At 46.8% G+C, this 12,958-nt stretch overlaps 2 protein-coding genes across 2 annotated transcripts in view; both read left to right on the forward strand.

Annotated features, from left to right (window-relative positions):
* Window positions 1-12,958, forward strand: part of PPP2R5C (protein phosphatase 2 regulatory subunit B'gamma) — a 326,481-nt gene that overhangs the window by 46,738 nt on the left and 266,785 nt on the right. The window lies entirely within an intron of this gene.
* Window positions 4,313-5,489, forward strand: DIO3 (iodothyronine deiodinase 3). Its single transcript, XM_084629979.1, has one exon. It carries the CDS (start codon window positions 4,614-4,616, stop codon window positions 5,442-5,444), a length of 831 nt encoding a protein of 276 aa, XP_084486105.1. The 5' UTR covers window positions 4,313-4,613; the 3' UTR covers window positions 5,445-5,489.

The raw sequence follows: 12,958 nt of genomic DNA on the forward strand, positions 1-12,958 counted from the left end.
AATAGATCCCCTAATCCCTAGGTTTTTTAGCATGTCTGGTTTAATAATTTATGTTTGAGCCAGCGTCCACTATGGCTACACTTTTCACAGATCCCAATATGTACTCAATAGCCAAACTTCCAGTTTTGTTCTTTAGCTGCCCAGATTTTTTTTTTTTAAAATGACGCTGGTCTTTGCCAAGATTTGCCCCTTCAGCATGGTGTCCCCCCATTTCCCATCTAAGAGTGAGGCTTTCATTAGATACTTGTGATACTGTATTCTGGCCTACCTTATATTTACAATAGTCCCTTTTATTATTCATTTTTTTCCACAGTACTAGCATTTAACTGAACTGCTTCCCTTAGTTTTGCATGATTGCCAATTTCCCTTGTTTTGCAAACCAAAGTTATCAGTTTTTCTAACTGTTCAATAAGGTCATGAACCAGATTATAAACACCTTCTTCCTCATACATAGTAGACTCCGAGCTGTAGTTATAGCCTAGGGCTTATAGCACTCAGCTTCCCTCTTCCTCACGAGCAGCTGCTTCCTCTTCCGGTGCACCTCTGCAAGGAAAGATTCAAGTTCATTAGCAAATTCCATAGCTTCTCAGTGTGCTCATCTTAATCTGCAAATCCAAGTCCAGCTGAGCATCTATAAAATGGTCTGTTGCCAATTTACCCTGGAAGTCCTCCTTGGTGTCTGAATATGCCAGGAATGCAAATCTTCTCAGGTCCTCTGTCAGGCCAGGTGGGGTCTTCTTCCCTCTCCTTCTAGCTCTATTTAGCTGCAAGCGAGGGTTGAATTTAGACACCATCTTATATAAACTCACAACAGTATGAAATTATGCCCCCAGATTGTATTTGGAGTTCATAGCAAAAGAGTGCAGACACTGGCCACTGCAGCAATTGTTCCGCCAGGTGCTCTGCCCAACACAGTTGTCCACACCTGAATAGGAAGTCACAATTCAAAAGTACCTCTCAAACTGAAAAGAAAAAACAAAGTTGTTTGCATGGAATGCAGAGTGAGGGATTTCCAAAGGCATAAACTAAGACTGAATTTCCAGTCTTTTTCCACCAAGGAATCTATATAAAACTCCATATTTTGGTGCCTCGGGGTCACTCCCAATGATTTGACAGAGTAAAGTTTGTTGATGTTCAAGGTTGTGAGACCCATCTGTTTACTCAGGTTTTTGTCTGTCAGCATAGTTGGAGGGGGATGCTTTGAGAGTTCCAGCTTTTTTTGCTGGGGGTTTCTTTAGAGCCAACATAATTTGTTACTGTGTTCATTTAGAAGCTTTAATTTGTGGTTTTGAAGATTGTGTAACTGCACTAAGAGGTGGCAAGAGGCCCATATGAGGAGTTCAGCAATAAGTTTAACAATACAGTAAATAACTGTTCAGTAATTTGCCCCGTACTGAGCATCATGGCATGCACTATAAGTTATTAGTCCGGGCTCAAAGACAAAGAACAGTCCTAGTGCATTATCATGTCTTTATGAGGTGCCTAGTAAAAAGGAAATAAAAATGCAGTTCCATTTGGATAACAGAACACTGAATCACTTCACTCACTGTTGTCACACATTAAGGACGACCCACAGTTAGCCTCGGGACTGAGGGCACAGTTAGATTATTTCACAATAGTCTATTTTGGAATAGAAGAAGAAGAATGAGGATAATACTTTCATAGGGCCTTTCTCCATGGTTCTCAAGACAATTTACATGAACATTAAACCTTCTAGACCCCTGTGAGGTAGTTAAGTGTTATTACCTCCATTTTACAGATTGTGAACCTAAGACAGAGAGGTATGCAGCCAAAATTTTCTGAAGTGTTCATTGAAGTCCATGGGAGCTGCAGATCCTCAGCACTGCTGAAAATCAGGCACCAGACATCTTAACTGATCACACAACAACAGAGGCATTCAGAATTAGTGACTGCTTTTGAATACTTAGGACTAAGTAACAGCAAGTCAGTGGCAATGCTGGGTATGGAATCCAGAGCTTCTGACTATGAATCCCGTGCTCCATCTCCTAGACCAATGGTCTCCAAAGTGGGGTGCACGCACCCCAGGGGATGTGCAAGACCATCCCTGGGGGATGCACAGCACGGCAGCAGCAGCGCTCCTGGACCTCTGATTCTTCGGTGGCAGCTCGGCTCTTCCCCGCTCCGTCTTCGGCGGCGCACCGGCGGCAGCTCTTTTTAATTTTTTTCCCCTTCCCTAGAGCTGGCCCTGGGGGTGCACGATCTAAAAAAAAAGTTTGGAAACCAATGCCCTAGACAATACTCCACCCGTCTATTTAAAGTATTTTGCTTCATCACCAATTGTCATGAGAAGTTTATATTCATACTCCTCTTGATCATGGAAAGGCTTTTTTTCTGTGCATTATGTTATTTGCTGTCTCTTTCTGTTTGGGTTTTTTAAGTGAACATTCAACCTGACTTAGTCAATGTTGATTTAACTGGTTCCATACTGTTACAGACCCCACTGCATGCAGCAAACCCCATCCTACCACTTCAGATTAAATTTGATAATACATATTTGTTACCCCATGCCCAGAAGATCAAGTAGACAAGAAATGGTCTAACTGTCCCAATAAAGGCAGTGCTCAGATATTACTGCAACAGGGGACAGATATATACCCAGATAACCAGGATAGACCTAGATTTTTGGAGGCTTAGAATTTCTCAGAAAGAATGAGACAAGATGGTCATGAGATAAAGGCACCAGACTGAGACTGAAGAAGTCGGAGCTCTATTCCCTGTTCTGCCACAGGCCTATATTCCCCATCTGTAAAATGGGGATAAATAGCATTTCCTTTCTGTTTAGGTTGTAAGATCCAGACCCACTTCAATGGCAGTTAGCTAAATACTTTTGAGAATCTGGGTCGAAGACGGGGTGGGCAAACTTTTTGGCCCGAGGGCCACATCTGGGTATGGAAATTGTATGGCAGTCGTGAATGCTCATGGTTCCTGGCCAATGGGAGCTGTGGGGGTGGCGCTTGGGGCAGGGGCAGAGTGTGGAGCCCTCTGGGTGCCCCTACACGAAGGAACAGGAGGGGGGACATGCCATTGCGTCCGGGAGCCGCGCCGAGCACTGGCACGTGCAGAGCAGGGCAAGCCCTGGACCCCGCACCCTGTCCGGAGCTTGAGGGCCGGATTAAAACGCCTGAAGGGCCGGATGCGGCTCCCGGGCTGTAGTTTGCCCATCCCTGGTCAAAGCTCTTTGGGGACAAAGACTCATCTCTTAGTGTATCTTTGCACCTGGCCTAGCATAGTAGGGCCCTGATCTCAGTTGCAGCCTGTAGGCGTTTCTGTACCGGAAATAAGAAAGGACAGTAATGTTCAATGACAGGAAATTACCCCCGAGGGATCAGAGTGGATAGAATGAAGAGCCAACAGGTCACAAGTTCACCGGCTTGTCACTGTGAAGGGATACTTGGTCAAGGTGAACTCAAGGCTTCTGCTTTCTGCAGCAGAGGGAAGACCGGCAGGGGTTATGTAAGATTACAACGGGAGAGGCGGCCACGGCTCTGCAAAGAGGCGAGAAGGATCTCTCCCTTCACCACCCACAGCAGCGCGGGGACGTTTCAGCTTTCAGACAACAGCTACCCCTAGTGGCGAGGAATCGCTTCCCTTTTCTCTCGCCCCTCTCGTTGATTTCGTGCTGTCAACCGGTTTAGTAACTAGAGGCGGCGAGTGGTCATTAACCTGGCAAGCGCCCCCGTCCCTTCCTCCAGCACAGACCCCCGGCGGCTGCAGCCCAGCGAGGCCGCTTGCAGTCGCTCCCCGGCCTGGGCGCAGGGCGCACCGCGGGCTGCCAGGGGACCGGGCGTTTGTTTGCTCATCCAAGGCAGAGCAAGAGCGAAGCGCCCCTTAACCAAACGTACCTCCTGGGTACGGCCCCTTCCAGGGCCCAGCCCTCCAGCGTGGCCAAGGCGGAGGGTACTCCTGTCCGACCCCCACACCCCCAGCCTCTCCCAGGCCACGGCCCCGCCGCGCCGCTGGGGAAAGTTCGCCCTGCAGCCTCTGGCTCCTGAAGTTAGGGAAAGGGGGGGGGCGTGTCGGGGAACCCTCGCAGCAACAGCCGCGATCAATCGCAGGGAGTTACTTCTCCTGCCCCCGAGGTGGAGGCGCCTGGGGGGGCGCGCGGCTATGGCGGGCACGCGCGCTGCCCCCACACGTGCGCTGCCCCCCGGGCGCGCCCACTCCTGGAGCGCAGTGGGGAGGGGGCGGGGCCGCGGAGCTCGCCTGTTGCATCGTCCCGGCCGGGTTGTTTGTAGGAGAGTGTGTGTGTGTGTGTGTGTGTGTGTTTGATATCTGCGCCGGAGCCCCCAGCAGTGCCCTGGCTCTCGGCTGCTGCCGGATAGTGGCTGCTCCCTGCTCCGTGGCACGTCCCTCGCAGCTCCTGTCCGGTCTCTCTCCTCCTCCCTGTGTATTTTTAGGTCATTGGAGTGGAGGGTAGGTAATCCCCGGGTTTAAGTTCCAAGGGGGCGGGTTCTGGCCGGAGGTGGAGTCACTTTTCATTTAAATCCCTGACTATAAAATGGGCTTAAAGAGACGCGGGATCCCAGCTGCGCTGCACAGAGCCCGGCAGGCAGGCGTGTGTCGAAGGGGGCGGGAGCCCAGCAGCCGTCAGGATGCTCCACTCCCTCGGCGTTCACACCTTGCAGCTGCTCACCCAGGTCGCTGCCTGCATCCTCCTGTTCCCCCGCTTCCTGCTCACCGCGCTGATGCTCTGGCTCCTGGATTTTCTGTGCATCAGGAAGAAGGTGCTGCTGATGGGTAGCAGGGCGGAGGAGGAGGAAGCCTGTCCTGGCCAGGAGCTGCCCCCGGACGACCCCCCAGTCTGCGTGTCCGACTCTAACCGCATGTTCACCCTGGAGTCCCTGAAAGCCGTGTGGCACGGGCAGAAGCTGGACTTCTTCAAGTCAGCCCACGTGGGCTCCGCCGCCCCCAACCCCGAAGTCATCCAGCTGGACGGGCAGAAGCGGCTCAGGATCCTGGATTACGCCCGAGGCAAGAGACCCCTGATCCTCAACTTTGGGAGCTGCACCTGACCTCCCTTCATGGCTCGCCTGAGGTCCTTCCAGCGCCTAACTGCGCACTTCGTGGACATCGCTGACTTCCTGCTGGTGTACATCGAAGAGGCTCACCCCTCCGACGGCTGGGTCAGCTCGGACGCAGCCTACCAGATCCCCAAGCACCAGTGCCTCCAAGACCGGCTGAGGGCGGCTCAGCTGATGCAGGAAGGGGCGCCTGGCTGCCCCCTGGCAGTGGACACCATGGACAATGCTTCCAGCGCCGCCTATGGAGCCTTCTTTGAAAGGCTCTACATCATCCAGGAGGAGGTGGTGATGTACCAGGGAGGCAGAGGACCAGAGGGCTACAAGATCTCCGAACTGCGGAGCTGGCTCGACCAGTACAAAAACCGGCTCCAGAGCCCCAGTACGGTGGTCATCCACGTGTAAAAGGAAACTGTGCTGGGGGGAGGAGAGGGGGTGTGCTGCCCCGGGGGGGCCCGGGGGTGGGGGTGGCAGGAGCTGTTCTCTGCTCCTCTCCCTGGGGACGGCAGGCTGCTGTGTGAGTTTCATGCACGTGCTATCGTTGCCCCTTCTCTGATCGAATCATGTTGATTTGCCAGCCCAGCTCCGTCCATGCTGCATGTCCTCCTGCATCTTGTAAATACCCCCTTTTTTTGTAACAAACAAAGCGTTCCCTATTTTTATGGAGGTTTTTCTAGGGGGTCTGGGTCCGCGCGCGAGTGCTCTCTGCTGAGCGCCCGGAAAACACTAGTTGGGATTTCTAGTCTCTCTTGGTGACGACCGATTTTGAAATGGTTTTCAAAATACCAGGAAATCGAGTCCGATGTTGTTAGAGACTGGAAGTGCCACTCGCCGGGGCAAAACGGAATGTCCTATTTATGGGGTCTCCCTCCTCTCTTTTTGTAAAATGTTCATTTTTTTTAATGAAACTTTTTATAGTAATAAAGATCTGGAATAAAACAACACGCCTGCTCTTGGCTCCTCGTCACGGAACTGATAAGCTAATGCAATCGCTGCCGTGTAACCTCCCTCCGAGCTGCCGGGGATCTGGCGGGCGGGAGGAGATCGCTGGGGCAGGGGAGGCGGACCTGCACGGGCGGGGGCCGCAGGAGGGCGCGCGCTACCCCGGCCACTTAGGGCCCCCCGACAGCGTCGGCGCTCTGCAGAAAACCTGCCCCGCAGGGTGCGTTACGGCCTCCCCCGCTGAGCTCCCTAAAGTTACAAATCAACCGCTACCGCTGCGGAGCCCCCTCCGGAGGTCGCGCTCACCCCGCGCTTGGGGCTTCCCGCGAGGGGCTGAGCGCAGGCGATGCCTCCCTTTCCCCCGGGGCAGGCAGCAGCTTGCTGACGCCGCAAAGGTCTCCACCGCGTAGCCCAAACTGTGCCCCGGCTTCCCAGCTGCGCGCACTGTAGTAACCTGCTGGGCTCCGGCCGCGTGCCGCCCCGCAAGGGCTGGGAAGCCGCTCCCCGTCAGCCTACAATTTAGCGCATCTCCCAAGGCCCCGATTCAGAGGAGGTACCTGGGCACCTGCCTCACTTTAAACAGCTGGCTAATCCCATTGACGGCAAGGTGGCTCCTCACCTGGTTAAACTAAGGCACCTGTTTAAGCACCTCACTGACTCCAGCTCCAAGCCCTAGCTGAACAAAGGACAGCTGTGCATCCCCGGAGAACGGACAGGTTCAAAATGATCAGGGTTCAGAGGGGCAGCCCTGTTAGTCTGTATCAGCAAAAACAAGGAGGAGTCCTTGTGGCACCTTAGAGATTAACACATTTATTTGAGTATAAGCTTTTGTGGGCTAAAATCTGATGAAGTGGGTTTTAGCCCACGAAAGTTTATGCCCAAATGAATGTGTTAGTCTCTAAAGTGCCACAAGAACTCCTTGTTGTTGTGGGTTTTGTTTTTTTTTCCAAAATACATTTCAGATTACTGAGCATTAGAGGAATGGGTTAGTGGGGGATGGTAGCCCTATTTTCCTCTGTGTGTCATCAATCCCACAGGCTTTTCTGTAACCCAAACCTTGGGAAAACAGCAATTTGATTTCAAGTTGCAGGTGTTCATTACTACATGCTGCTTTGAAATCCTAGGGTAAAACCAAACAGGGAAAATAAGTCATCATCAATTTACGATGAAACCACAAAGGCTAAACATTCAATTCATCTGACTGCTTAACAAGTATATGAAGCCCAAGCAAGAATCCAGAAACAACTTCTAAGTGATTATGCCCAAGTATTGTTTTTTTCTGCCTTGGACATGATCTTTTTGGAAACCATCAACAAATGACAGATGGTTTAGAATAACCTTTCCTCACAAATCAGGTTACAAAGTGGGCATGTTTTATCTCCAAGAAAAGAAGGGAGGAGGGGTGTTAACAGTCTTCAGATACCTTAAGGGCTCTTATAAAGAGGATGGGGATCAATTGTTCTCCATGTCCACTGAAGGTATGGCAAGAAATAAGAGACTTTATCTGCAGCAAGGGAGATTTAGGTGAGGTATTGGGAAAAGTCTTTTAATGACAAAGATAGTTAAGTTCTGAAATAGGCTTCCAAGGGAGGTGGTGGAATCCCCCTCATTGGAGTTTTTAAGAATAGTTTAGACAAACACCCATCCAGGATGGTCTAGGTTTACTTCATGCTGTCCCAGTACAGGGGGCTGGACTCAATGACTTCTCAAAGTCCTTTTCAGCCCTATGCTTCTATGATTCTGCAAGTAATGACCATTGGAAATTTATTAATCACACTTATCAAGACATTTTGGGATACAGGCATCGTCTTGTAATGTCTTTAATAGCTCCTCGTATAAAAAATCTGTTTTAGGAAAGATGAAGGGGAGAAACTTAAATTGTTGCAATCTTCCTGATTATATTTAACAAGATTTCCCCCATATCAGATTAAATCTAATGAGAAATCAGAAGAACTTTTAAGGCAATTTATGTCCTATTATTCAAACTAATGTTGTTAACTTTGCAGAAAACAGTTTATAAACATAGTACAACCTTCTCTTTTCAGAAATAGGTTGCCATATCCATACAACCACTTCAGGCTTATGGAATGTATACCACTTAATTCCCCTCATAAGTCTGCAACCAAAACTATATTGGCCAACATTTTCATACATGTGCACCTAAAGCTACGCACTCAAATCAAACTGGTTTCATATTAAAACTGCTGGCTCCCCACAACTCTCAATGACTTCAGTAGGTGCTGTGAGTGCTCAGCTTTTCTAAAAATTAGGTCATTTTGATATATTGTACCAAAATATCAAATCAAGTACCTAACTTTAGGCATCCAAGTTTGAAAAATTTGGATGTTCCATAGCCACGCATTTAATATGATACCTCTCTGCATATTTGTGGGTCTGCACAACTTACCATCTTGATAAAGAGAAACCAAATGGCCCCATCCGTTTCATACCTTCCTGAACTGAATCCATTTGCTGTCACAAACATTAGTCGCACACACAACACGGGCCGTCTCTCGTGCTGTGGGCTACAGGGGATTATGGTTATGGGGTTACTGCTTCTCATAGACATATAAGATCTCTCACACATCTTCCAAACCTCCAAGAATAGTTTGCTTTCCAAAGTCAGGTGGTGAAGACTAATCTTAGCATCTGCAATGAAACCCTGACCCATGGGGGAAGTAACTCTTCTGAATTACCCAAAGCACTGCACTCTGCAACAGTACCATCATCATTATTTTGACTCTCTGTCTTTTGATTTGAGCATGGAACCAGGTACAAGGATCACCATTAAAGACAAATGTTTTACCTGTCCACTGACACTGCAATCTAAAGTAAAAAATTAATTAATTCTATTTGAATGGGTCACATCTAAGGATTTTTTTTTATCTGGCTCTGGATACATTTAAAGCATTTAGGTTTAATGTTGGAATCTTTCCCCTCATTGTGTAAACCCCCACCAGAACACAAAAACTCCATTCCCCTCCATCAGTATATCAATCACTTCACTTCTTACTCTTGCAAACATTAGGCTGCCTCTTCCACAAGGATATCATTTTCAAAGTGATAGGTTCAACTTCCTTCAAAACTGTTCCTGCGTTGGAAGGACCCAAAGCAGTTAGCAATATACTCCCCCAGTTTAAAAAGAACAGAAGAAAAGAGCCAGCCCCTGGAAATAAACTGAACGGCTGTGCCCTGTCATGAATCATTTACATGAGAGGGTTCAAAGGAAATAGGCCCAGTGATGAGTATCAGTTGGTGTTCAGATACTCTCATGAAATGCACAGTCTCCAGTCTTTCTTAACCCTGGGAGTTGGATATCTTGAATACATTGCTGTTCTCCTCTTGCAGTGCACTGCTGTGTTACTCTTCTTCCCAGGACCTAACAATGGACACTGTTTCTCTCACCCATATAGGTATCCTGAGACAATATATGCTACATCTTATGGCCCCTCCTAACTGGCACCTGGCCTTTGGACTGAGAAAAGAAGACAAAACTGTGAAATCAGAGACTTTGGACATCAATTTGAATAAAGAAAACCTAAGACAATTACAAGAGTACAGTGCAAACCAGAGCTATTCCAAATTGTCTCCCTTTCTGGTTAGTCTGTAACAAAGAAAGAAAAAAATTCTGACCCAATCCATATCTGTGCAATCTTACTAACATTAACATCATACAATATTCACCCTGTGCAGCCCCCCTCTTGTCTTCACTAGAACATTTTATCTTGTTTGAAAACAAGGATAAAGAGTCAAGTTATCTGCTACAATGCAGTTAGGGTAGACCAGCATCATAGCAACTAATTGTGATTAAACTCGTGTCCCATCAGCGATTAAACACAATTACCTGAAATGATGCTGCTCACAATTTCAGTGTCAACCAGAATTTGTGTTCATCATCAGATCAGCTAACTATGATGAAATGCAGATCCCAGCCGCATTTAGACACAATTAGCTGACATAATGCTGAACACAACTTGCCACAATCTAAACAGACCTGTAGTCATGGTCAGCATTGTGTCACCTAACTGGGATCTTCACAGTCTTGTTCAACTATGATGAAGAGCTCACCGTGGCTGCAGTTTACCAAGGCAGAATTTAGCCAGTAGAATTGGTTCCAGATTTTAGTTTTTTCCTTGCTTTGCAATAAAGTTCACCTTCTGCATTCTCACTCCTTGTATCTCTTAGTTCCATGTTTCTGGCACACTTTAGTTAAAGCCTGGAGTTTTCTGCAGCTTGCTAGCTCAGGCTCACTCTCATTTCCTGGCTCACAAATGATTTCCACCCAGACAAAATGTGGAAGGAAGTGGTCCCTGTCTTTAACTGGCTTCTATAGTTAAAGGATCATGCCCCAGTATACCTTCAGCAATTACTAAACTTTGGTCAAAGGCTATTGGAGGTCATCAGTTTTTTATCAGTTTTGAAATAAATCAGCTTTCAGATCCACATTCTTGCTTCTAAACAGAAAGCAGATCACATATTTATCACTTTCCCTTTAAAGAGCAACAGAAGAGAAATTTGCAATGAATGCCAGGAATCCTTGAAAGAGATCACACTTTCCCTTTTGTACAAATCAAAGTTATCTGATCCTCTTGCATCCTCCACTCAAAATAAATCTTAAGCCCTGAGGTTTCTCAGGGAAAGTTGTTTAGATCAGATTAGAACAATATGCTCCACTTCTGAAAAGCTCAGATATGTCAGAAGTATTTCCAGTTGCTACAGTGTATTTAGAAACATGCTATTTTAAAACACATTTTATTGCCTTGGCTTTTTTACCCCCCTTCAACTGGATGACAAACAGAAGTCAAAAGGGATATATCAAACAGCATGGTTTAAGCTGTAATTATCTGTTCCTGTCAATAGTTAATTGAGTTATACTGAGTTCCTGTCAATAGTTAATTGAGTTAACAAAATCACACTTTCAGTGTTCAAGCTTGGAGGGATAGAATACGAAAGAACTTTTGGTGTGGTCTAAAGGGGATGCTTCCAGACATTAAAAAAATATAACTGTCATGTAACATAATGCAATCTCCTGCTTTGAGTAGGGGGCTGGACTAGATGACCTCCTGAGGTCCCTTCCAACCCTGAGATTCTATGATTCTATGATCTGGTGCATTTTGAGGCACATCTTACTACTAAATATTGTGTAATTCTCTTTACGAAATATATACAGCAAAAAGCTCACACGCTTGTTTTAATTGAGAACTACTTATACTGGGCAAAGGAAGATATTTTATGACAAATAGGCCAGAGATCTTACTTATTGTTAAAAAAAAATTTATTTCTTTGTTTTTGCACTTTGTTTCAAATTATCCGGAAGAAGAGAGAGAATCAAACCTCATCTAGCAACAAATAGTGTCCCAGGTACAAATCTGGAAAAGAAACACTCAAACACTCCTGCAAACAATTCTTAATCTAACATTAATTTCTTCTATGCTTCCTTCCACCAACAAGGGATACCTACCATTATTAGTTAGTTAGTTAAAGTTAGTTAGTTGCTAAGTGCTGTCAGAGTGCTCAGATCTGTACACACATGCAGGAAAACGGAGGGCCTGATTAAATTCTTTCTTGCACCAGTTTTACACTGGAATAACTCATCTGATATCAACGTACTCTCTCCAGATTTACATTGGATTTAACTATGATCAAAATCTGGGCCATTATGTTTATCTTCTGTGACAGTTCAAAACCTCAATTTTTCTACAATGAATTGTGAAAAAACATCCATTTGTTTGCATTTATAGCTTAAGAAGCCATTCTCAACTGGAAGTATTTCCCCATATCAGGGTTAGAAGGGACCTCAGGAGGTCATTTAGTCCAACCTGCTGCTCAAAGCAGGACCAAGCCCCAATTTTTGCCCCAGATCCCTAAATGGCCCTCTCAGGGATTGAGTTCACAACCCTGTGTTTAGCAGGCCAATGCTCAAACCACCGAGCTATCCCTCCCCATACAGCCCTTCAGCAGTTTACACCATCAGCAACCTACTACATCTTCTTTACATTCTTTGAACCCTACTGGCCGCCTTCCTCCATACAAAGTTCCTTCCGCTTGGGAAGTTGTCTCATTTTGTTTGGTAGTTATAGCTTTCTTTGGTCAGCCATGCCTACCATTCCCCTGCATCATGAAACTTTCTCAGAGAGAGATTTTTCAAAAACACAAAGGAGAGTTAGGCATTCAACTCCCATTGACTTTCAATGGGAGCTGGACACCTAACTGCTTTTGTGTCTTTGAAAATCTCCAGATTGTTCAGCCTTTACTCACATGGGTGAATACTTGCTCCCTTTCATCCCACTGAAATCAATCTTGCTAGTTGTGTGGGTAAGGATTACACAATCTGGTCCATGGAGTTTATGTGTGTTTCTAACATCCAGGCTGTCAGGCCTTTCTTGTGTCTCTCTCCAAACTCATGGCTCATTCCCTTTCTCTGGCTTGTGCCTCTTGTTTATATCTTTATATTAATTGAATCCCCACATTCCTAGATAGGACGTATATTTTAAATTTCCTCTCATTTAACACAACTTATTTCACAAGATCCCTTTGAGCCTGGCTAGGTGTTAGGTGTAGACACTCTGAATCAGATCTTGGCCCCTGACCTCAGACCCCATTTCCTTTGCCATGCAGCACAAAGAGGATGGAGAACATCCCTAACACAGCAGCTGGGATTCCCCTAACACAGGGGAAATCCCCAGGTGAGGTAAAGCCAGCATATCAAGCTCTATCTCACCCATCCACAGGCCTAGGAGGCATGCCTGGATGGACCATGCGCCTGGGCGCAGGGGTACATCTGTCCATCTGGCACAATTTAGAGTACTCTCTAGGCTGCTCTAAATTGCAAGGTTGTCTGGTTTGATCCCCAGTAAGGCTAAGGATCACAACAGTGGAAAGGTGGCTTAAAGCCATTTTCCCCCACTACCCACCCCATTCAAGGTTATACACCAAACACAACTTGGCTGGAAATGGGATCTGACCCAGAATCTTTG

The sequence above is a fragment of the Lepidochelys olivacea genome, assembly GCF_965140295.1.
Source record: "Lepidochelys olivacea isolate rLepOli2 genome assembly, chromosome: 6".
NCBI lineage: Eukaryota > Metazoa > Chordata > Testudines > Cheloniidae > Lepidochelys > Lepidochelys olivacea.